The sequence below is a fragment of the Patiria miniata genome, unplaced genomic scaffold (assembly GCF_015706575.1).
Source record: "Patiria miniata isolate m_02_andy unplaced genomic scaffold, ASM1570657v1 HiC_scaffold_8, whole genome shotgun sequence".
Taxonomy (NCBI): Eukaryota; Metazoa; Echinodermata; class Asteroidea; order Valvatida; family Asterinidae; genus Patiria; species Patiria miniata.
Window position 1 is genome coordinate 3461800 of NW_024037075.1, and position 23653 is coordinate 3485452.

General features: G+C 41.6%; 1 protein-coding gene across 1 annotated transcript in view; it reads left to right on the forward strand.

Moving 5' to 3' along the window:
• The window catches only part of LOC119719665 (mucin-2-like), a 38458-nt gene that overhangs the window by 713 nt on the left and 14092 nt on the right, over positions 1-23653 (forward strand). Inside the window, exons 2-34 of the mRNA XM_038189163.1 lie at positions 454-701; positions 1475-1703; positions 2041-2532; positions 3057-3098; positions 3477-3497; positions 4296-4346; positions 5098-5253; positions 6140-6174; positions 6328-6423; positions 6800-6851; positions 7277-7464; positions 8080-8230; positions 8416-8459; positions 8636-8752; positions 9193-9349; positions 10020-10064; positions 10944-11003; positions 11276-11299; positions 11843-12048; positions 12367-12508; positions 13529-13609; positions 14352-14750; positions 15483-15542; positions 16475-16687; positions 17707-17772; positions 18092-18196; positions 18489-18884; positions 18981-19298; positions 19700-20032; positions 21250-21597; positions 22428-22880; positions 23129-23374; positions 23477-23632. Coding sequence (XP_038045091.1) covers positions 454-701; positions 1475-1703; positions 2041-2532; positions 3057-3098; positions 3477-3497; positions 4296-4346; positions 5098-5253; positions 6140-6174; positions 6328-6423; positions 6800-6851; positions 7277-7464; positions 8080-8230; positions 8416-8459; positions 8636-8752; positions 9193-9349; positions 10020-10064; positions 10944-11003; positions 11276-11299; positions 11843-12048; positions 12367-12508; positions 13529-13609; positions 14352-14750; positions 15483-15542; positions 16475-16687; positions 17707-17772; positions 18092-18196; positions 18489-18884; positions 18981-19298; positions 19700-20032; positions 21250-21597; positions 22428-22880; positions 23129-23374; positions 23477-23632 — 5730 coding nt within the window. The remainder of the gene's footprint in view (positions 1-453; positions 702-1474; positions 1704-2040; positions 2533-3056; positions 3099-3476; positions 3498-4295; positions 4347-5097; positions 5254-6139; positions 6175-6327; positions 6424-6799; positions 6852-7276; positions 7465-8079; positions 8231-8415; positions 8460-8635; positions 8753-9192; positions 9350-10019; positions 10065-10943; positions 11004-11275; positions 11300-11842; positions 12049-12366; positions 12509-13528; positions 13610-14351; positions 14751-15482; positions 15543-16474; positions 16688-17706; positions 17773-18091; positions 18197-18488; positions 18885-18980; positions 19299-19699; positions 20033-21249; positions 21598-22427; positions 22881-23128; positions 23375-23476; positions 23633-23653) is intronic.

Here is a 23653-nt window from a genome sequence, read left to right on the forward strand (position 1 = left end):
CCTGATTCTTGGCCACATCTGACCAGGGACTTTTTAGATTTTAGAAGTGGGTAAAGTGCTTTTGCTGCAATATTCACGGTCCTCGTAAATATGCAAGTGGAATCAGACAAATTCAGTCAGTTTTGTGAGATTCGAATCAAAAGAAAGTTGAGTACGATTGTTAGTTATAAAGTAGGGGGCACTCAATGCGTTTCGTCTTACTTTTGAAACAATATACACAGCTCTTATCATTCGTTCGAAATCTGAGCACGGGCAGGACACTAGAAGGCACAGTGTCAAGGGGTCCCAACACTTCTAGAACATTAAACACTGCTACAAGATAAAAGAAAAGATATTTTTCTTGGATCCTACTTAACCACTGATTTTTGTTTAAGTCAGTGGCAATGATTTTAAAACCTAAGATTGGGATTTGATTTAATGAGGTTTCATTGTCTCTCTTTTTCTTTTCCAAAGTATCAACCCTGCCCCCGCCGACCACCACAGCGCCGGCTCTCATCACCACCACCGAGGTGTGCGTGGACGACCTGGATGTCTACGGCTCCCTGTCCGTCCTGCGGTTTGACTCCGTCTCGGAGACTCAGTATCCACCCAACACTCCCTGGAGTCCGATCATCGCCAACACGGACGACGCGCCCTACGGTGGCGCGGCGCTGGTAGTTTTCTTCATTCCCAGCGTCCAATTGACCTACTTCGTCATCCAGGTAAAGGTTCCTATTTTACCTGAAACTCCAGTGAGGAATGCACAATTCGGGCGATTCACAATGCATTGCGCCACCAAGGGTTAGCCGTGGAAAGTCATTTGTTCAAGTTTACGGGCAACAAAACATTACATGTCCCATTTGAATGAGTCTCGGTAAACAACTATTTTGTTATAGCTTGGGGCTCTGCCACCTTACAAAAAAAAAACATATGGATAAAAAGAAAAGAAAAGGGCAAATGGTTAATTCATACCCCTACAAAACTACTGACCGGAAAACTAACAATTTCAAATGTCCCGAGCTGCGAATTTGTCGATCAACTCCCACAACGCACTGGGAGAAAATGAACTCTCAGTAGCAAACTCTTGGTGGCGCACTGCATTATGAATCGCCCGAATTAAACAAGGGGTAATTCAATGTTTTAACCCTAAGGTATCACACAGAGCCCTGCTAAACCATTTAAACCTTAAATTACCGCCTTTGTAAATTTGCATTCTCTCCTGACCAAAGATACATTTTGTCAGAGTGACACCTCTCTTGATTTTTTTCTGACCACTGACCACTTGGGTCCTAGCTGTATGGTATCATATTCATGATACGTTTTGTATAGTGCAATAAGTATCTGTACCGATGACATCACACTTTGTTTACTGTGTGCTTTCCTATGGTGCTCAATGGACCGAGGGCCCCCACTGGCTCCATAGGAAAGTGCACATGTAAACAAAGTGTGACGTCATCAGTACAGAGGCTTATTTAGTATCCATTCACACATTCAGAGCATTGCTTCGGGCGTCAGCCAAGTCAAGGTGGCCATCAAAGTGAAACTGCCCAATGAGGATAGGTTTAGCGAAGTCAACTGGGACGTCGGCAGCCGCGTGCTAAGCGTTACCTTCGGGGAAAGGATATATTTGCCATCGGCCATCCAATACGTCAGCGGTATCCAGATCCATATCATTTCGTCAAACACTGAAGACAGCTACCTTTTCAAATTCCACGGCTGTGCAGGTGGGTAGTAGATTTTTACTGTTTTTTATCCCCCTGGCTGTAAGCCGGTGTGGACGTGCGTGTGTGTGTTATGTTTTGGTTAGGTCAGCGAGATAACTTGAGAAATACTGTTTTTTAGGAACATCAGTTATATGAAATCATAAAGCTTGAAGTTCACGTACCAGAAAATGTGCCATTTCAGATTTGGTTTTCAAAATAATAATTATTTGCAACCAAGCAGGAGAAAATGTAAGTACATGTATTAAGGGTCATATTTATGAAATTGGTTCACATAAAAAAATGGTCAAACAACACACCTGAAGTAATCTGCAATTATGTTTTTTGTTCACTGTTATAGCACCAGAATTCACGACTCCGTTGACTACTCGGGTAACTACCCAAGAGCTGACCACGACTCGGGAGCCCTGCACGGATAACTTAGACAACTACCAGCCGGTCATCGTCATCCGAATCGACATGGACACCGTCACTTACATCCACCAGGACACCGGCTTCAAGCCGGACGACCCACCGTCGGAGGACAATCCGCACAACGGGTCCCACGTGTTGGTCGTCTTCTGGCCGGCTGCCGAAGTGAGGTATTTCACTGTGACGGCCGAGCACGGGAACCAAAAGGAAGTGACTCTCGCTTTGAGCTTCAAGGAGAGTGAGCCCGACGATACCATCCCTGTGTATAACGAAGACGGGTCGCCGATCTTCAACGTTCAGTCTGGTGCTAAGGTGCCGTTTCCAACTAACGTGACTTACGTTTTCCACCTGAAAGTTTACATCATCGACCCTAATCCCAGCAGCGTATTTCTCTTCACCTTCTACGGCTGCGAGCAGATACGTGAGTATACACTCATCCGACTTTGTTTTTGCAAAGTTCTCAATATGGTGTAACAAAATATCCATGCATTAAATAATTCAAGAAAGGATTTTAACCACTTTATGAGAACGTTGTAGTAGCACCATAAAACAATTAAGCTGGACACCATACACTTTTTAATGCCGCCTTAGGCATTTTAATGACACATTTTAATAGTGGCCGTATTATCACCATGAAGGGTGTACATGTAGTAGAACCACGAAGAGCTGCAGATGCCTGGGACACCACGAATGATTGCACTACCACCTTGAAGAGTTGTTGTAGCACCTAGTAGCACCTAAGGTCCCACAGTAACACTAAAAGTCCCATAGTAACACAATGAAGCATAATGAACAGTATATAGGTCGTAATATACTTACTTAACTTCGTACGTAAGAATAACTTGCAACGTTAAACGCTTAGGGATTTTAACACTTTCAAATATATTCTACCATCGTTCCAATAAACTCAACTGTACCTATATATTGATGTTTTCTACCAAACAGTGCCAACCACTACTCCACCTGTCGTGACAACCACGGCTCCAGGTTGGTCAAGTCACATTTTAACTGGCATAGTAGATCATAACAACGTGCATTATAGTTTTCAATATGTGCGACAAGATTAGGAGATATTCCAGGCTACTTTTCATACATCTTTTGTCCTACATATTGACCACTTATGTATATTGACACTCATTTTGGAGGAACATATATTGAGCGTCATTTGGGGAAATACTTTTTATATGTTTCCTTTCACTCTCTGAAAGTTACTTATTAAAAAGTGTATTTTATTCATCGCCTGTGTCGAAAAATCGTGTAAATGAACTGGATATAACGAATCAATATTCCTTGCAGTTATAGATGATTTAATCTTTCAAATTTGATTTATCTGTAACTTGTTTTTGCTTTGTCCTTTTTCACCAGTGACAACGCCGACGGTTACAGGTAACCCGTTGAACAATTTATACGTTTACTTTACTATGGGAAACGAAATAAAGACTCCTTAAGTGTTTCCCATGCGTTTTTTTTTTTTTTTTAGAGTCGTGTCACAATGGAGACACAGTAGTAACGTGTACGATGCAACTACCAAATGCTTATGAAAGAAACCCTTAAATAGCAGTGGCGTAAATCTGTGCCGGCGAGTGGGGGTTGGGAATATCCAAAATCCTTAAATTGCCCTGTCGTGGAAATTCGAAGGGGGGGGGAGGGGGTTGGACCCCACATGGTACTAGGGGGCGTTGTTTATGATACAGAAATGTACATCTTATGCAAACTTGAGCGCTTACAATACATCAAGAGGGTGCATTCAAAGCTTTTGTGCTGTTCGTTTTCCTGTTTGTCAGTGCTATTTGATACATTTAAGTTGTTAGAAAGTTCGAAAATAACCTTCATACCGGCATTTTTGGTTTCTCATTACAAACTCCTGGGGGAGGGGTAATCAAATTTTCCCCCTTCCCCTCCCCCCCCCTCCCCCCCCCCCTCGTCAAACGGTGGGGGGTATATCCTCTCCAACCCCGGGATTGAGGCCTTGCTATAAATATGGAAGATATTGTAATTAATTGTGAATCCTGCATTAAAAAAAATGCCCTTTTCACAATGCGATTTTAGCCATTTTAAAGTGAACAACAAATTGACAACTCCATTCAGGGTGAAGTGACATGGGCCATAATGGGTAATGTTGTCAAATTGTGACCTAGATTAGTCATGTAATAACTAATCCTAATACAATGCTTCTTTTAACAGAACCTGTAACGGGCGTGTTGAACCATACCGCAGCACTAACCACAAGAGCACGTAAGTATGACTCTAAAGCCTGCTGGAATTAATACATAATGTACCTCTTCCTGGCGCAAATGACGCCTTATTGGTTGCGATATCATCGTCTTCTACGAATGATTTGCAACAGCCAGCCGACCCCGTCAAGTTGACGTCTGCACTTGTAAGCAGGTGGTCTTGGCTTAGGATCCCACCCGAAGCTTGTGATATCATTCTCGCAATTTTTTGGACAACACAGTATACAGTGATTAAAGACATACGTAGGTGGGAGGCAAAAGTCATAACCAAAATAATGCCTACTTCATTTATTGAATGTTTCAACTTTGACCGTCAGCTATGATATGAGTTTGGAAATATATCGCAAGCATCTGAACAGCTTTCAATCAGAAAGACTAAAAAAAGACCGAAAACATGTCATTGGTTTACAGGTGCTTCCCATATGGATTTGAGTTCCATTCCTTGTATATGTAGATAAAATTTAACTACAAGGTTTCATTTTTACGCAACATTTATTCGTCTTCCTTTTTTCGTTTTGTCACGCTCATTAAAATACCAAGTGGCCTAAAAAAAAAAGAGGGCCACACATCCCTGAGACGAAATGACAGTACGCTTTGTTTACGTGTGCGCTTTCCTATCGGGGCCAAATGGGGACGAGAGCCACCCGACACCCATTGCAACGCATATAGAAAGCCTGACGTCATTATATCTCTGGGCTTTAAAATTAATATTTCAACTGTGAAAAACTTCGAATTCATTTACTTTTTTTCAGCATGCATTTTAAATTGCTTTTGCAATGAGGACTGTTACGGTGATGTGACATGTGCCCCGGACTTTTCGCCGTGCCCCCTGAACTGTTATTGTGATAACGAGGGTAACAAACCAGATTCCTTGGGCCGCTGCGTCACTGGACCGACTGGTTGCTCCAGTAAGTTAACATTAATTGACACAAGGCGCACTATGGGTAGGGTTGTACCAAATTGAGTGTGGGATCAACCAATCCATATACAATGCCATTAATAAAATGGTAACCACCATGTTAAATTGGTTGAAATTGCTCCGAACTGTTGCATTTTAACGACAATCATCTTATTTTTTCTCTTGTCGAAGTCCAGCATGACAAAGAAGAATTGAACCTATCGTGCGTATCACAAGCGAACCCTTTTTTGAGGAAGGCCGTTGTTACACGTATTTTTTTTCGTTTTGTTGCATTGGCCACAAACGTAACACCAAACGACTTTCCAGACAAACTGGTTTACGTTTTAATTACGTTGTTCTTTGATATTTCAAAAGCATACCTCTTGATATGACATACGCGATTGGTGAAGAACATCAGCACGGTTATAAAAGAATTCAATATGGGCTCCCAGTTGGTCAAGGCATATACTTCCAGTCTTTTAGTTGAAACGTTGTAGGAAGTATTTGTAATTCTGTGCATGGAATGCTGTATCTCGCAAGAAATGATTTATGGACTAGCTGCAAACCAATATGAATAGAGTTAAGCCAAATAAAACAGAGCCGTTCAACACAAGTAAGCAGGAGTTCGTGGGTTCGAGTCCCACTAGAGTAATTGTGTTCTCACCATCTCTAGGGACAACACTGACTACACAGTGTTTTAAACAAAAAATTCATCGGTGAAGGGCAAAACTGAATATTGAAGTTACATTATCTGACGCAAAGTCCATATTATGAAAACAGAGCTGCGTAAACGATTTTAGTTGAATGGACGATAAAGGTTTTATCTTTACTTCTCACGTAAACTATCTTTATATCCTCTATTGTTTAACTATTTTTGCAATGTGTTTTTCTAACAGCCGTTGCTCCGACTGCCACTGGTCCTGTTTGTGAGGTAAGCATTTGGTATGTTTTTTATACCTTCGAAAATATTTTCATACGTAAAAGTCGAGTGTAATAATGTCAAAAATATTTGCCTACCAAAATAAACAGCATGCAGTTCATGGAATTGATTGCGCTTGATTTTTTTGTCTTCACACCTTGTAAGACCGGAGCAACAATGATTCCAGATGACTGCCAGACGTGTGAGTGTATTGACAACGAGTATGTCTGCCACAAGGACTGCCACAAAATCTGTGCCGATGTGAGTAATACGTAATAGTGTTACATATTTTCCGTATGTCAAAGACTTCATACATTTTCCTCACTGTGACATGAAGAATACCAGTAACTAAGAATAGATGAAATGAATGTTAATTTTAGCCGTTGACGTCATTAGCTGCAATCTAAACATGTGAACACCAAATTGCGAGATGTTCAATGTTACACTGTCCTTAGGGACGATGTTGGTACTGACACAAGCCTGGCCAATGCAGTGCAATGATAAGGCGAACTGTGAAAAAGTACTCAACGGTACTCTTTGGTCTTCCGTTAAATGTTCTTGACGATCACTTATTCAGTATAAACATTTCCCTATGCCCCTAGTTATGAACAGGTGAAATGTATCTTTTCTTCCGTAGGATGAAGAACTTGTTGAATACGACGATCCACTTTTATGTTGCGAGTGTATCAGTAAGTTCATAGTCAGTCTTCGCTTTTCTTAAAGTTTGTGCATGATGCAGATCCTTTAAGCCGGCCTCGGGTCGACCTGCGATTTTTTGGCTTATCTCTGGAACGGTAAAACATCTATAGGTTAGTTAGGTTCCTTCCAGCCAGACATTCTAAAATAGGATAAGTAAACAATCTTTAAAAAAATGACATTTTCCGGGATTTCAGGCCGTAATGCCCCTTTAAAGAAGCACTTCAAATTATTGGTATAGATGTTTAAATATCACACGCTCAATCATTTAATGTGAAGAGCAAAAACAAATAATTGTATAGACGAATGTAACGAGGAATGTGTAATGTTTGATTCTTCACACTTTGCTGGCTCATCTTTTGTGAACCAATGTTCTTAAGTTCCACAAGATTTTACTCCATCATTATTTCTCCAAAAGGATGCAATGACTCTTACGCGCACTCCGAGGAACCAGAATGCTGCCAAAATGTCACTAACTGCCAAATACCACCAGAAGACTCTGGATCCGAGTATTGCAACGCTTGTAAGCCACCATATGCCTTCAACGGCACTCACTGTGTCTTACCCATCAACTGCCCTTGTTACACTGAAGATGGATTTTACCAGGTAATTCAGACTTAAAGCTATAATATGCAATATTTGCTTTTGCTGTAATTTTGTTTCAAATGGAAAGAAATGGGGGTTAGTATTATGTAGCAAATATTGTTACACTATAAAGCTGTTGTGCTTTTTTGATAAATTGTCTGATAAGCCATGTTTGCTTGGCTTTGTGGGTAGGCATTACATTCACTGTGTGGACTTCCGAACAAAAGAGGTCCACATAAACCAAGTAGAGGAGACGTTGTGTGGACTTGGGCAAGTCCACACAGTGTTTCCCCATTTCTGGAAAACAGGTTAAGAGGCATTTTTTGTTAGGTTTATCTGTGGCAGAATGAAGAGAAACACAAAAGGAATCATAGAAAAAATTGGGTCGAGAGAGTTTTCACAGTTTGAGAAAAATGAGTTTTTTTTCCACTGGTTTTTCTTAACTACACGAAAGCAGTGGAATGTCCACACTTTAGGCACACCTGTGATGTGCACTAACGGTAAAACTCTCTGTCTTTTGATAATTAATGTAATTTTCCTATCACAATTTTTCTTACTGCACTGTATCCCCTGCTGAACATTCTAAAAGACAATACTAAGATTCGCACATTTTCATTTTCCCCTTATGTAAAACAGAATGGTGAAAGTTGGGATAAGAGCTCCTGCCAAACGTGCGAGTGCGTAGACAACAGCATCGTCTGCAGCAACAAAACGTGTGATGTGGTCTGCGGACCGGACGAAACAGTAGCCCCTCCAGATGATGATCACGAATGCTGCTTCTGCAAACGTAAGGTCTTCTTTTCTTTTCTTTTGGACATGATTCAAAAGAAGTTACAAACAGAAATATTCATTCGTTTTTGCTAGGACCCAGTCGAGTACTTTGAAGTTTCCAACAAATAGGTTCAGTTGGGACTAGGAACATAGCATATTTTTCATGAATGTTATTTCTTATTTTTTCGTCTACTGTTTTAGCGTGCGTCGGATGCTACTATGTGCCGCAAGAAAGATGCTACGAAGTAAGCAATGTTACTCTTTGAGACGTCTCCCATATATTCTGGAATGTTTTGTATTCTTCTGAACAAAACTGTTTGATAAATGTGTTTCTTTAATGATGAGTCTACATATTTCCCCATTGCCCATTGCAACATTAGGTTTCGATGCTACATATCAAAATGAATACTTCTTTCCGCAGGTAAACTCTACTTGGCATGACGACCTGTGCCGTGAGTGTTCATGTGAGAGTCCCACACCGAACGAGTACTTCATGAAATGCTTCACCATCGAGTGTCCCGATCTCACCTGCCCACCTGTACGTATTCTTATCAATTTTGAAAGCATCCGTCCAAGAAGCCAGCTATTTTTTTTCTCATTTTTGTCATGAACGGTATTAGTTCAAATAATTAGGAAACTCTCACAATCTTGATATAACTTTGGAAAATTGTGTTGTTATGTAATAAAACCCATTTGAAGGTAGCCCTACTAGAACTGAGACCTGATGAGGTTACAGTTTATTTACATATGCACTTTCCTATGGGAGCGAAGTCGGGACTCCAGACGAAGTAGGGACCGTCTACCAAATAGGAAAGCTCACATGTAAACAAAGCGTGACGTCATTAGGTCTAAGGCCTATTCACTTGAGCGACTACACTTTCAGCAAGCTGTTGTTGATGTAGAGTGTTAACATTACCCTGGATGTTTGTTAATGTTTTCTTTTCTTTCTTTTTTGGCCGATTTGTTTGGAATTGTTAGGGCTATGTGATTGTACATGACGATGACGAGTGTTGCCCTAAATGTGAAATAGAGTGTCCCAATGCGCATCTCTGCAACTCATATGACTGCATCCCCGACAAATGGCTGTGCGATGGGGAGGAAGATTGTACAAATGGAAACGACGAATTAAATTGTGGTATGAATATGAAGTGTGTTTGATGTAACCATTTGCCGACCAAAACAATGGGGATGACAACATTGTATCTCACTAACACGCTCCTCAAGTCCCCGGTCAGGTCCCACCCAAATAGTGATCAGAAGAGAAACACGTCTGGGTCAATTAACACGGAAGAGTGTCGTTTATATCAAATTGGAACCCAGATTCTAGAACGAAAATGACGTGTTGTAATGAAGCATAACAACATGAACGAAGGCAGCAATGAAACATGATTGGCGTTACATAGATTAGGAGGGCTTCATCCCATGGCGATGAACACGTAAATGTACACGTAAATGTATGCTCTTCCCATCAGTTTATTTTTTGTTTATAGCTCTTCAGTGTCAAAGAAGTAGCAGCAACGAAAAAAGTAGAGTGGGTCTGGAACATCGAACCCAAAATCTGTTGGCAATTGGGCAGATTGAGGGTCCAAGTTTAACGTTGGTTTGTTGTGAATGTGTCCTTTGGCAAGACACTTTGTCACTAATTACTAATCTCTACCCAAAAGTAAGATGGTACCTGAGAAGGTAGAAGTGATTACTGTGATTTATTGTTTCTGCATTGCGCCAAAATAGCATCAATAACCTGTATACATAGAGTATCTTTGTGCCATATATGAGTAACAGCCTTTTTTCTCTTATTACAACAGCCACAACCGGACCTCCCCCTACCACAGCAAAGACTACAACACCGCGTAAGTCTGTCAATTGTGTTGAAATAAGGGAATAAATGTGTGCTTGGCTGGTTTTAAACACTCTGTTGACTACCGGTTGGAGTGTGGATGCTGATAATTACCCGAGCAAACAAAACACACAAAAACTTGTCCGGACAGTCAAATAAGTCAAAAATTATACATTTCTAACATTTTTTTTCAATAATAATTTTGCTTCATATTTGTTTAAACACCCATGTAGCTTTTTGATGGTAGTGTCCATGTCGTACTTAACTCCTAATATGGAGATTGGCGCGCACAATGCGCGATGTCGCACAGAACGCAGCTGTGCGCAGGTGAAGTGTGAATTATTAGGCCTATGAAATATTGACTAGTATTGTGCATGCCTACGTGTGCATTGTGAACGTTCAACCAAACTGTAACTAAAAGGCGCCGGGTTTCATAGGAGACAAAATGTCATCTGACAGTGGAGAAGTGTTTAAGACCAGCCAGCTGGTCGTTATCAACCATTTAGAACCGGCCAGGTGACCGGCTCTCGGCCAATAGGAATGGGTAATTTGTCTTATGTATTTATGAATATCGGTGATTGCCAAGTTCCCTTTAGCTAATAAAACGTTCCGCCCATTAATCTCTAAACATACCAAAAGATCTATGAAAGCTGTAGTATGGTAATTTTGAAGAAACCAATGTTCTAATTAATAGTGAAGATGTTGAAGTCCTCACTCACACAATAAGATTTTAGAAGTTAAAGAAGATTCTAGAAGTTTTCTGCCGTTCTTGTACGTGTCTCATGTTGCTTACTTTTACGCACAATGTTGCTGTATATCCTAGAATAACTGAGCATTAGCATTGTAGCAAACCCCTACATGACTTGCTGTGTTCGGACTTTCTCGCTTTCAGGACCAATAACAACTGTTCCAACCACTGTGGCGTTCACTACTCATGCTCCAACAACGACAGGTGTGGATTTATGTCAGAATCTTTTCTAAGACGTATTTTTTGGGGTCTTTCTTGTTTTTTGACTTCACGGAAACGAGAGGCGGTAGGGTAACCGGCAAGAAATGAAAAAAGCTATGCTATTGCTGAAACTGGAATTATTAACGTTTTTGTTTCCTTAACGTTCTTTCAATTTACCCTGGTTAAAAAAAGTGATAACGTTTGAAGGTGAAGTAAATATATGCTCGTTTCATTATGTGTCATGAATTACAATTTATTTTTTCTTATTTTTTCAGAAATATTACCGACAACACAGCCAAGTGAGTATTGTTGTTATGCTTCAAAAGATGGACCAAAAAAGTATGGGGGAACATCTGTGGGCTTTAAATATTATAATTGCAAGTTTGTCATAAACATAAAACATATATCACTCAACTTGTACTAAAATTGTGTATTTTAAAACGAGTTTTGGCAACGTTAACAAAATGGTCGGTGTGCTTAACTAGGTATAGACCCCACTTTGAGGGTATTTTTTTCGGGGGGGGGGTAGGGTTATGAACTTCAAAAGTCATTAAGATAAGATTGTAGATAACGGAGCATCAATAATCCTCTGTACTGATGAAGTCACACTTCGTTTGCATGTGCACTTTCCTATGGAGCATGTTGGGGCCACCGGTCCACCAAGCACCATAGGTAAGCAAACGCACAAACAAAGTGTGAAGTCATCAGTACAGAGGCTAATTGAAATTCTTTTCTTTAGACATTGTTTTTTGCTACATTCAAACTTTATAGTTTAAAGCTTGGGTTTGTTACTGTCTGGCATGTTTTTCAAAGTTCTGTTTTGCTGGTCATTTCCTACTCAGCTTGTCCGGACGGTCAGGGGCCTAACGACTGTGCCAATCTGTGCCGACAGCAGGCGTGTAACGACGATCCTTGCTACACCAATCAGGTGGTCTATGGCAACACGGTGTTGTGCTGCGAGTGCCTCAACAACACCGTGTACAACGGCGTCGATTGCGTCGCACCGGAGAAATGTCCCTGTGTCGACGAGGACGGAGTGACTCATGGGGTATGAACAAGTTACTTTGCAATTAGACTTGGTCAAAGACTCCAATGGATTTTCTTTTTTCTCCCGAAATGCAACCGGTCACTGAAGTGCTTTAGAGGGCGGTCGAGTGCGCTAGCAACAGGATTTTAGCACTTGGCACTGTATTTAAGCTTATGCTCGCATTGTGAGCCAAACTTTTTGATTTGATCCATTGTGTTGGTAACACTCTCCTCAGTCAAACTGGCTTGGCCTCTCTTACCTGGGATGGGGACTGGCTGCATTTAAAGACGGGTATCACGATGGTTTAAACGAATGTGTGATTTGTTTGTCTCTCCTCAGCCAAATGAAGAGTGGCAGGGAAGTGGCTACTGTCAGCTGTGCCGATGTGTGTCTAACAGGATTCTGTGCTACGATGACGTCACGTCCCCAGGTTGTGTGCCTACGACCATAATGCCTACGAGCGGACTGTCTACGGCAACAAGTAAGAGTCAATGTATCTGTCTTGGTCCAAGAGGGCCAGTCTTGTATCTTAAATGTTCATCTGACTGTCTGACTGACTTACTGACAGTCACTTGTGATTTAGTTGTTGGCTGGTGCAGAGAGCTGGGCAGTGTTATCGTAAGGATTATCCTCGGGGTTCACTCCTGAAGGTGACTTTCAGTGAACAGCCATTCAGCATCAATGGGAGACGCTGGAGATTCTTTGTGCCGGCAGACTCTCACCGATCCTTCTCAATTGTTTCCGCCCATGTTTAAGCTAATTTGCATTTGCTCAGAAAGACGCAAACAATGGAAAAGGACCGGTACGATTGTTGCCTGCAGGCGTCTCAATTATCAAAAGTCTCCAATTGAATTAAATTGTGTGCGCATGCGCTTATTGACCTTTTAAGACAGTGATTACCAGCCCATTTTTCTGTAATACTACCCCAAAACGAGATGGTCAACTTTTTAGCTGTCCATTTAAATGACATTCTTTATAATTTAAATGTTTAGTTAAACGAAGTCTACTTTTACTGAACGAAGGGCCTGAACAGTTCCTTGAAAATGTGTTTTTGTTAACTCTTTATCTTGAGTGGGAGCGTGGCCTAGTGGTGAAGGTTTGTGACTCATGATCACAGGGTCAGGGCTTCACAAACCTAAACCACGAGGCCACACTCCCACTGAAGAATAAGAGTTAACACACAAACAAATGTTCAAAACAGTTCAAGTAACTGTTCAGCTGATGGCCATACGTTGTGTCCTTGGGCAAGCCACTTCATTCCCACTTGCCTCTCTCCACCCAGGAGTATAAATGTGTACCGGCATTACCTGGGGAGCAACCTGCGATGGACTAGCCTCCCATCCAGGCTGAAGAAAGAAACATTCTCGGTCGTTTCATGAAACCGAGATAAACGCCCGACCGTTGGGCGACATTGGCTTGTGACAGACTTAACGTTTACTTATCTTGAAAGATTTTTGGACAATAACATCAATGATCATATGTTGTGTTTACACCTCACCAGACTTCCGGACGACAACTGTTTCCATAACGACCGGGGCAGTGACTGAAACCACAACAGAGTTTGTTTCCACCGTTACTCCCGGTAAGATTGAGAAGCGCATTCTAATCTGAGCCTAATAAATGAGAAGTGTTTCAAAACCTGTAATTGTTAACAATTAGTTACAACTTCAAATCTGCGCACATCATTAAAGGCCAATTATAAGACTTGTATCAATTGAACTAATCCATTTTATCGGTTTTAGTATGTAGAATTCATGGGGTTGAACTCACCACAGTCATTCTGTAACATTTCAGCTGAATTTGTGCTCAAATAGGTAACGGTGATCATAATACATTACGGATCAATGGCAGTGTACTAAAAACCGTGTGTTAAAATGCCAAATACGCTTTTGACCGCGAAAGTACTGAGTTGTTACCACCCGATTTTTTGTTTTTGTTCGACTGGTTTAAAACAAATTTCTCCTATTTCTAATTTTTTTTCGCTATAGAAAGTTCAGTTAACCAATATACAGGTCTTAAGAAGAAGAAAAAGAAGAAGAAGATTAGCAGCACATCTAATTAACTGGTTTCAAATCTACTGTTAGAATTACGTTACTTACCCAGCGTTTGCAGTATGGGCATGCAGTTTACGTATGCTGGCCGAACTTCGCAATGTCATTCATTAGCTAAAACATTTTATATCATACAAAGAAAAGTCAGTTAAAAGTAGCCCATGTTACAAAAAAATCCTTTGTGGGTTTGTAAGGTTCTCAAGAAACATGGGAAACGCAAACCTGCCCTTATTGCTTACTTCACCGTGTAAACCATCCATCTTATCTGCACAGCATATTGTTACGACGACATGGAGACCATCGCCGGCCTGACCGTCCGCTTCTATGACTCTGAGAGCGGTTCCGAGATCCCCAGTGGTGCACCCTGGCCCTCCACGGGCGAGACCGGCTCCCATCTGATAGTTACCTTCTCTGAACCGACGAGGATCAACCAGCTTCTCTTCACCACCGTCTCGGGCGACGGCGTGAGGGTCAAGATTGGGGTGACCTTTCGACCTGGGGACCCGACCGCGGTCGACACCTACCTGTTCGGCGGGCAACCCCAGTTGCTGAACTCCGGGGAGAGGCTGGACATACCGACGGAGCCTGCTGTGACCAACGTCTACTCCATGCGTATAATATTCTACAATACTGATGCGCAGATTGTGAAACTGTTCGGCTGTGCCGAAAGAGGTGAGTCGTTTTCATGGGGAAAATTTCGGAGTGTGGATGCTTCGTGTGGAATTCTGAACAAAAGAGGTCCACATAAACGAAGTAGCAGTGACGTTGTGTAGACTTGCCCACGTCCACATAGTGTTTCCCCCTTTCTGGCAAACAGGTTTAGAGGCATTTGTAGGTTGGGTTTAGCCCTGGCAAAATGAAGAAAAACACTAAAGGAAATCATAAATATTGGGTTTAAAGAAAAATGTTTTTTTTACAGGTTTTTCTTAACTATACGAAAACAAAGGAATGTCCACACTACGTATGTAACGCCCGGAAGGCCATGGAAAATCTACAAGCACAACACAGTTCCTCAATACATCGTACATCCAATGGGTCCTCTATACCAACGAAACCCAACCAATCCCCATAGGTTCCCTCGTAAGTTTTGGCCTATGGTCCTTATTCCCTTTGCACTCTGCTTGATGTTCACCATAGCTGTTCCACATCCTGTTCCAGAATCTCCCTCCTCCACGGTCCACTGATCGCATCAGCTACTTAAACTACTACAACAGCAAGAGTCCGGCAGTCTCCTGATGACGAGCAGAGCATACTGTTCGGAACGTCGACTTAAACCAACTGGTTCTTCTCAGAACAACACAACGCACTACACAACACAAGATATCGTTCACATGGTGTTACCGCAAACCTCCCGTTCATTGTTCATTATTAATAATATGATACAATCCTGTGATTTTTTTGTAGTTACAACAACAACTGTATCAACGACATCTGAGACTTCTACTGTGACTCACATTACGACTCGTAAGTGTTCAATATAATGAAGCATTCAGTTCCACAACATTGTAGACTTGGATGGCTATAATAAGTCCTCAAAAATTCAGTTGTGTAAATCTTTGCTGGGGACTGGGGAGATGGGGATTGCTTAATTTTTAGCGGGGGGGCCTAGCTTTACCCTAGGGGGCGCTGTTTATGATAAAGATTATGTACATCTTATGTATACTTACTCCCCTTCACCTGATAATCAAAAGCTTTTGCCTTTTATTTCTCTTTTTTGGTTACTATTAATACTTTTTGACTGTTCGGAAGTTCGAACAATACTTCATAATCCACCTTTTAAACTCCCACTTCGAACACGAGGGGGGGGGGGCGATCCAATAGCCCATCCCCCCCCCCCCCACAACCGGTGAGAAAAGTGGCGGATATATTCCACCCATCCTTCCCCATGCAATGTTATATTATGGAATGCAAACTTATGTCATTCACCATACCACAATCGGCCCTCCGTTCTCCGTCGACGGGCAGTTTTTATTCTCCATGTTTGAAATTGAGAAAGCTTTTCTCATGCTATCCCTTATTCAAAATAATCTGACTTTTTGCAGCGCTATTTCAACAATCATGTAAAAAGGGAAAGTTTACTTCTGGGCAAAACTAAAAATAAATCATAAAATGACATCCAATCGGTCAATTTGGAACATATCAAATATGTTACAAACAGACGCAAGTGATTTATTCGGTATTTTATTGATATTTTATTCCAAAAAAGTGTCAAAGTCCGTCTAGCAGATATTCTACAGTGGTGCATACCGGTTTAAGACTAGATTCTTTTCTTTTTTCATGTGAAACAGAGCTAGCTTAATTCTTATCTCGTTATATCTCGGAAGTCCATTGTCAGGTGTTGTAGATTTGCGTTAAAATCATTTGCTGTAACTTTATCCTGACGTTCGTTTCCTCAGCCAATTTTTGCGCGACAAAGTGTGTGTGCGATCTGGACTGCGAAGGTCAAATCGACGACGACCAGTGTCCCTACGTGGTCCCAGAACATTGCATTGGCTGCATTGGCTGCCCTGATGGTACCAAACCATGGGGCGCATATTGTGTGCGGCCCCCAGATAGGGAGGAGTGTATGACCACGCTTAAAATGACAACTACCCAAAGCACCACACCCGGTAAGCATAGTTCTGATGTGGGGACGATTCCTTTGGTGTGCCTTTTTGGATTCTAAGTTTTACGCTATACTTCCTGTAGACCAATCCCAGTTGCTCACTTTTTGTGATAACAAAACATTACTGCCACATGTGTTTTGAGAGTAAACACTATTAGAAACACTTTCTGGCTATCACCTCGTGCTAAAAAATGTTTAGCATGTAAACATGTTAACAAACTGATAGCAAGAAAGAGTTTAGAATTGTGTTTACTCGCAAAACACATTTTTGTTGGCAAGGCAGATAATATCCACACAGAGGCAATTAGGCTACCATTGCCTCTATGCCTAAAATTAAAAACTTGGTCCCATGGTCAATTTGAACTCTCTTGGAAAATTGCTTATAACTCTGTAACAAATTATCAGATTTGGAGTTTTGATGTCTCAGTTGAAGGCGTATCTTTCAAACCATACCAATATTATCTATGCTCGCTACTCATTCTACGTCTGGCATTCCGTTGTATTTTGTTGGCATGTTTTTATACACACCTGTGATGGGTGCTACGGTATGGAAGCGTTCCAGTATTAAGGGCTACTAAAACTGTCAGCATTATTTCAAAATCGAATTGGTGTATACAACCCACCACGTCCGATCACTTGGCTTCAATACAATCTGCTTTGTTTTTCCATATAGCCTGGTTTTCATTTTGAAAACCTTTCATTTTCATTGCCTGAGAAGTAACTGAGTACTTTGTAAAGTTGGTTACGGGTACCAAATCCAATAATCTGGAATCGGTTCTTGACATCTGCCGATGGGTACTCGGGTACCCGGTGCCGACGCACACCCCTACCACAAACAGTGTTACTTAATGATCACAGGCCACGGCAGTGCCTCCCGAGATAATTTTCAGGTGAAATACGACCTGCAAAGTGATTGCACGTTTTCCGCCAACGGAATGTAGCCAAAGTCTTTATCTTTGGTATTATAAGATGAAGCTTGAAACGTTTTTGAGGGGTCCTCATTTTTTTTCTTCAAATAAGCAGAAGTGACCACAGAAGAAGAGACGACAATTGCAACCACGCAAGCACCAACAACTGAAAAAACAACAGGTAAAATGGGCAGCCTCATTATAATTGGGCTGCATAATGAGACAGGCTGTCAATTTAAACAGCAAACACCTCTAGTTGTACTCGTGTTGCAACAAGAAACCAAGATGAACAATATGTCACACAAACACTTTTGTTTCGAGATTCATTAAAGTACATCTCAGAAACAGCTCATTTCATAAACAACATCCGTGGATAGAATATAAGAAAATAATAAAAGGGATTTCAGATATTCGATCTAATTTTGAGTTCTTCATTCGAACAATTTTACCGTTAACTTAATAATTGTGACTAAAGATTTTTTTCATTTGAAACCATCTAGCTGCTCCAACAACTACTGAAGCCGCAACGACTACTGCAGCTCCAACGACTGCTGCATCTCCAACGACTGCTGCAGCTACGACACCAACCGGTCCCACAACACCAAGTAAGCGTCTCACTAGACTTTTCCCGTAGAATTTTTAAAGAATATTCTCACAATAAGAACTGAGTTATGCTCCAGTGTCTGATCACATTTGGGTGCAGCCCAGAGGGAAAAGATTTACAGAATGCACCTATCAACAGCCTCCAAACGTACATAACACTTTACGATTGTACGCATTTCGCCTATTTTTAAAATATAACTCGGGCCGTAAAAGGAATATTTTAACTCGCGTTGTGACAATGCTACAATGCCTATTTATTGTCACTTAAACTTGTTCCCCTTTTTCGAACACCAGAAGGGATCTGCGATTATGATCTAGACACCCTTGGCAATTTGACTGTCAGAAGATACGACACCGACAACCCTGCAACGGACATCCTTCCTAAAGAGCCGTGGGAGTCCACAATACCCAATGGTCCCGAATTCATCATTGCTTTCTCCAAAGCAACCGAGATAACCCAACTGGAGATCACCACAGACAACGGCCACAAGGTTATCGTAGAGATCGGATTTTCCAAGTCTCGGAACCCCAACATTATCGATTACCCCTTGTATGGTGGCATGGCAGTGGAAGTGAATTCCGGGGAGAGGCTGGATGTTGTGCCTTCGGTGAAAGACGTGTACTTCATTCATTTCAGCTTTTACACTCAGGAGTTCCAAACATTCCAGGCGTATGGTTGCTTAATAGAAGGTGAGTTTGCTGTCTTATAACTTCACTGCTCTTCCGTCTTATGTCTTCTTATTATTTGTGAAACATCTTTACTTTACCGTTGTCCCCATCATTTAGGTGGTGGAGGAGACTGTCCACCCAAAGCAAGATGCCTGTGCACTGGGGATTGTCGGGGTTATAATGTGGACCCTAGCTGTCCGGACGATCCCAGCGAGAACTGCACTAATCCGTGCTGTAAGGAAGCTAACACATTGATGTGCTTCAGGGATTGCCCGGACGGTTATTCTCTCAAAGGCGAATATTACTGTGTAAGAAAACCCTCAACATGTACGACACCTCCCCAAACACCTTCTGCACCACCCACCACCACGGCCGCCTTAACAACGACGCCCGCCGTAACAACGGCGAGACTAACCACGCGGCAAACAACGTCAAGTAAGAAAAGTATCATTCCTGAAACTGCTCTGCTAAAGTTCATCGTACATGTATGATTGAAACATCAAACCCCAGCTTCAGAACAGAACTAGAAAAAATCTCCTAGCCATGTACTGGCAAGGGAGGCTAAATATGGTTCAATTTTTGCATCTTCATACTAAAAATATGATAATATAAAAAAGATGAAGTATTAATAAAAACACTTAATTAGATTTATGGATGATTGGTCATTCTATTTAGTGCATTACAACCAACATGTGTTGTGAATTGTTCCTGGCACATATAAAAGAATTATTGGGAACAAAACATAAATCCAAATGCCATTCAGTACAAGAGTATGTACCTTAATGCATGTATACCTTTTGATCAGGTGACTTTTAGTCGTCCTTTTCCATTTTCAGTAATTTGTGATGAGTCGTGTGTCTGTCAACTTGACTGCTACGGATTGGTTGAGGATGCAAATTGTCCGAACACCGTGCCTGACTACTGCACTCGCTGTATCAGCTGTCCCGAGGGCACACAGAAGAGCCAGACGGGAACATTTTGCGTAAGACCCAAACCGCCAGAGCTTTGCGCTACTACAAAAGTTCCAACCACCCCCATACCTACAACTGTGGCACCGACGACGCTAGCACCTACAACTCTGGTTCCAACTACCACTGCACCTACAACTATCTTGACCACTACACCTTTGGTTACCACAATACAGACAACTACGGTGCAAACAACTAGAGGTAACATTTTTGCATTCGATTGTTATAGAGTATTTAACTTATTTATTGCGGACAACATCAACTTACCTTTTGATAAAATTATTAGTTGAACGGTTTAAAATGCGTTAATTTTATCAATTGGTCATGTGTGATCTTCTGTATGATGATGCAGTGAGATTACACAACACATTGAATCAGATGTGGAAACGCACCTCTCATGTATAAGCAAGAGGAGAAAGAAATGACTAAAACTGAAAAATTAAATACCTCCACGTATACCAGAACGAGTACCAGTACGAGTACGAGTACGAGTACTCCAAAACAGGTACTCGAATAGTACTCGAGTACGAGTACGAGTACTACAACACTGCAAAACAGTATAGCCAAATATTAACAAAAGGATAGGTGCACTATTTGATAATCACAAGGCACAGATCGAGTCTTGTTGTTTTAATTGGTCCTCCAAAACTACAGGCGGTCTTGATACAAAATTCTAGGAGCCACCAGCCTGTACCATTACTGATAACTTTAATACAGGGCGTTCCGGTTTCTCGGGGTCTCTTTTCTGCCTAGTTATAAGACAAGAGGAATAACTGAACCCATTAAATTTGTAAAAAAAATATAAAAATATGAAGCTGCCCCGCCTCTTCTGGAGATTGATCAGGCATCACAGATATGATTAGACATGTTGCAAGCATGGGCAGAGAGCTATGAATGGGGAAAAAACATGTTGATGACAGGATTTTGAGAGATGAAAACCAGTTTGAAAAAAAGTAATTACGGTGTCTCACGGCATTCTACGGGTGACTCCAAAAATGAGCCCCACTTACGACTTGTAAGGAAATAGATGAACTTATACTTGTAGCTGGATATTGAACTAAGTGAAGTGCCGGCAAAGCATTAACCTTTATCGAAATGTTTAAACAAGTTAGCAGTTATCAGCACCACCCATTGTGAACTGTATAATGGTGTAGCTTGTTGTAGCGCATCCTGTTGAACCAAACCAAAGTTACACTTGAATTTGTGTTTTAATAAAAAGTGCCGACTTTTAAGTGTGGTCACCGGAGTGATTGTTTGTTTGTTGATGTTTTTTTTCAGAAAACGACAATATGGAATATAGAATGCACCCGTTGTAAACCAGAAAGTTACACATCTTACCTTGCTGGTTTGATTAAATAATTTGAACTCAATATACTTGTGATTAAGCTGTTTCTTATTTAACCTTTTCCATTTTTCAGTAATTTGTGATGAGTCGTGTGTCTGTCAACTTGACTGCTACGGATTGGTTGAGAATGCAAATTGTCCGAACAACGTGCCTGACTACTGCACTCGCTGTATCAGCTGTCCCGAGGGCACACAGAAGAGCCAGACGGGAACATTTTGCGTAAGACCCAAACCGCCAGAGCTTTGCGCTACTACAAAAGCTCCAACCACTCCAGCACCAACAACGCTAGCACCTACAACGCTAGCACCTACAACGCTAGCACCTACAACTCTAGCACCAACTACCACTGCACCTACAACAATCGTGACCACTACACCGTTGGTTACCACAACACAGACAACTACGGTGCAAACAACTAGAGGTAACATTTTTGCATTCGATTGTAATAGATTATTTAACTAATTTATTGCGGCCAAATAGATTTACCTCTTGATAAACGTATTAGTTGAGCTTTGACGTTTAATGCGATTGAATTCCATACTAAACCTGTTTCATGCATATCGCGATAATCACAAGGCACATATTCAGTCTTTATTTTTTCTAATTGGCTTCAAAACTACTGGCGGCCTTTACCCAATATCGTAGGAATTCCAAGACCATACCAGTACTGACTACTTACTGTGGTTTTCAGGATCCTTTGGGGTCTCTGTTTTGTGAAGTAATTTGACGAGAGCAAAACCTAAACCCTCTATATTACATGCAAACCAATTGACGAAGCTGCCTGCGCTTCCTCTGGATATAGGTCGGGCATGTGCAGAAATGACCAGGCGTGAAGCACACAGTGTTAAGGAGCTGTGAACAGAAAAACCTTTATCGTTTTGCTTTGATGAGAGGATTGTAGGTAGTGAGCTGGGGAATGATGAACTTACTTATTTGTCACTGGTTATTGAACTCAACTATCAGTTGTCAACCTTTTATCAATTTATGACGCATTTTATCCTGTCGGTTAGATGGTATCAGTTACCCCTCGTGATCTGCGTATCGTGTTGTAGCACATCATGTTGTACCACACCACCGTTTTAGACTTAGGTGCAGAGTGCTTTGTGTTATTACCTGAGTGATTGGAGAAAACGTCTGAATCGATGCAAAACAGAGAGAGAGATACATCTGTCATTGCTAGTATAATTGAATGGCTGAACTCACTTTATTACTTTCAACGGACAATTTCTTAGTGACGTTTTCCATTTTCAGCAATTTGTGATGAGTCGTGTGTCTGTCAACTTGACTGCGATGGTTTGGTCGAGGATTTGAATTGTCCAAATAACGTGCCGGACTACTGCACTCGCTGTATCAGCTGTCCCGAGGGCACACAGGAGAGCCAGACAGGGACATTTTGCGTTAGACCCAAACCGCCGGAACTTTGCGTTACAACAAAAGCCCCAACCACCCCAGCCCCTACAACGCTAGCACCTACAACGCTAGCACCTACAACACTAGCACCTACAACGTTAGCACCTACAACGCTAGCACCCACAACGCTAGCACCTACAACGCTAGCACCTACAACGCTAGCACCTACAACGCTAGCACCAACAACTCTAGCACCTACAACTCTGGCACCAACTACCACTGCACCAACAACAATTGCGACCACTACCCCTTTGGTTACCACAACACAGACAACCACGGTGCAGACAACTAGAGGTAATTAACATCGAAAAAATGTACACTGTAATTAACGCTTACTAAGCCAAAATCATCAAAAACTTAAACAAGTTTGACCATTTGCATTCAAGCATTTCAAATTCAAAGTTCCATTCTAGCAGTAATTGTGGCTCACATAGGATATTTGTGTTTTTCAGGCTTTCTGATGAAACAAATTTGAGTTGTTTGGTCCTTCTAAGCTTAGTATTGGAAACGCGGCATGTTATCCTTTAATTGTCATTTTTCAGGAATTTGTGATGAGTCGTGCGTCTGTCAACTTGACTGTTACGGTTTCGTTGAGGATTTGAATTGTCCAAATAACGTGCCTGACTACTGCACTAGTTGTTTAAGCTGTCCCGAGGGCACACAGAAGAGCCAGACAGGAACATTTTGCGTTAGACCCAAACCGCCAGAACTTTGCGTTACCACGGAAGCCACAACTACTGAGGCACCTACGACTGCAGCACGGACTACCACTGCGCCGAAAACCACAGGTAAATATTGTAAGCCGTAAATGAAATGCAGTAATGGATTGTCAGTCTATTTTCAATCATGAAGTAGTTTGCCTTACTTTTGTTGTTGTTTTCAATTTACAGAAGTAACCACTGAAGTGATAACTACAGTTGCCCCCACAACAAGAGAAGTGACAACTACCGCGGTGCCAACAACCACGGAAGAGGTCACAACAACAATCAGGACAACTACTCCTGAGGCAACTACGACACAGGCAACCACTGTACAGACAACTACAGGTAGCTTTCGTAGCATCTTCC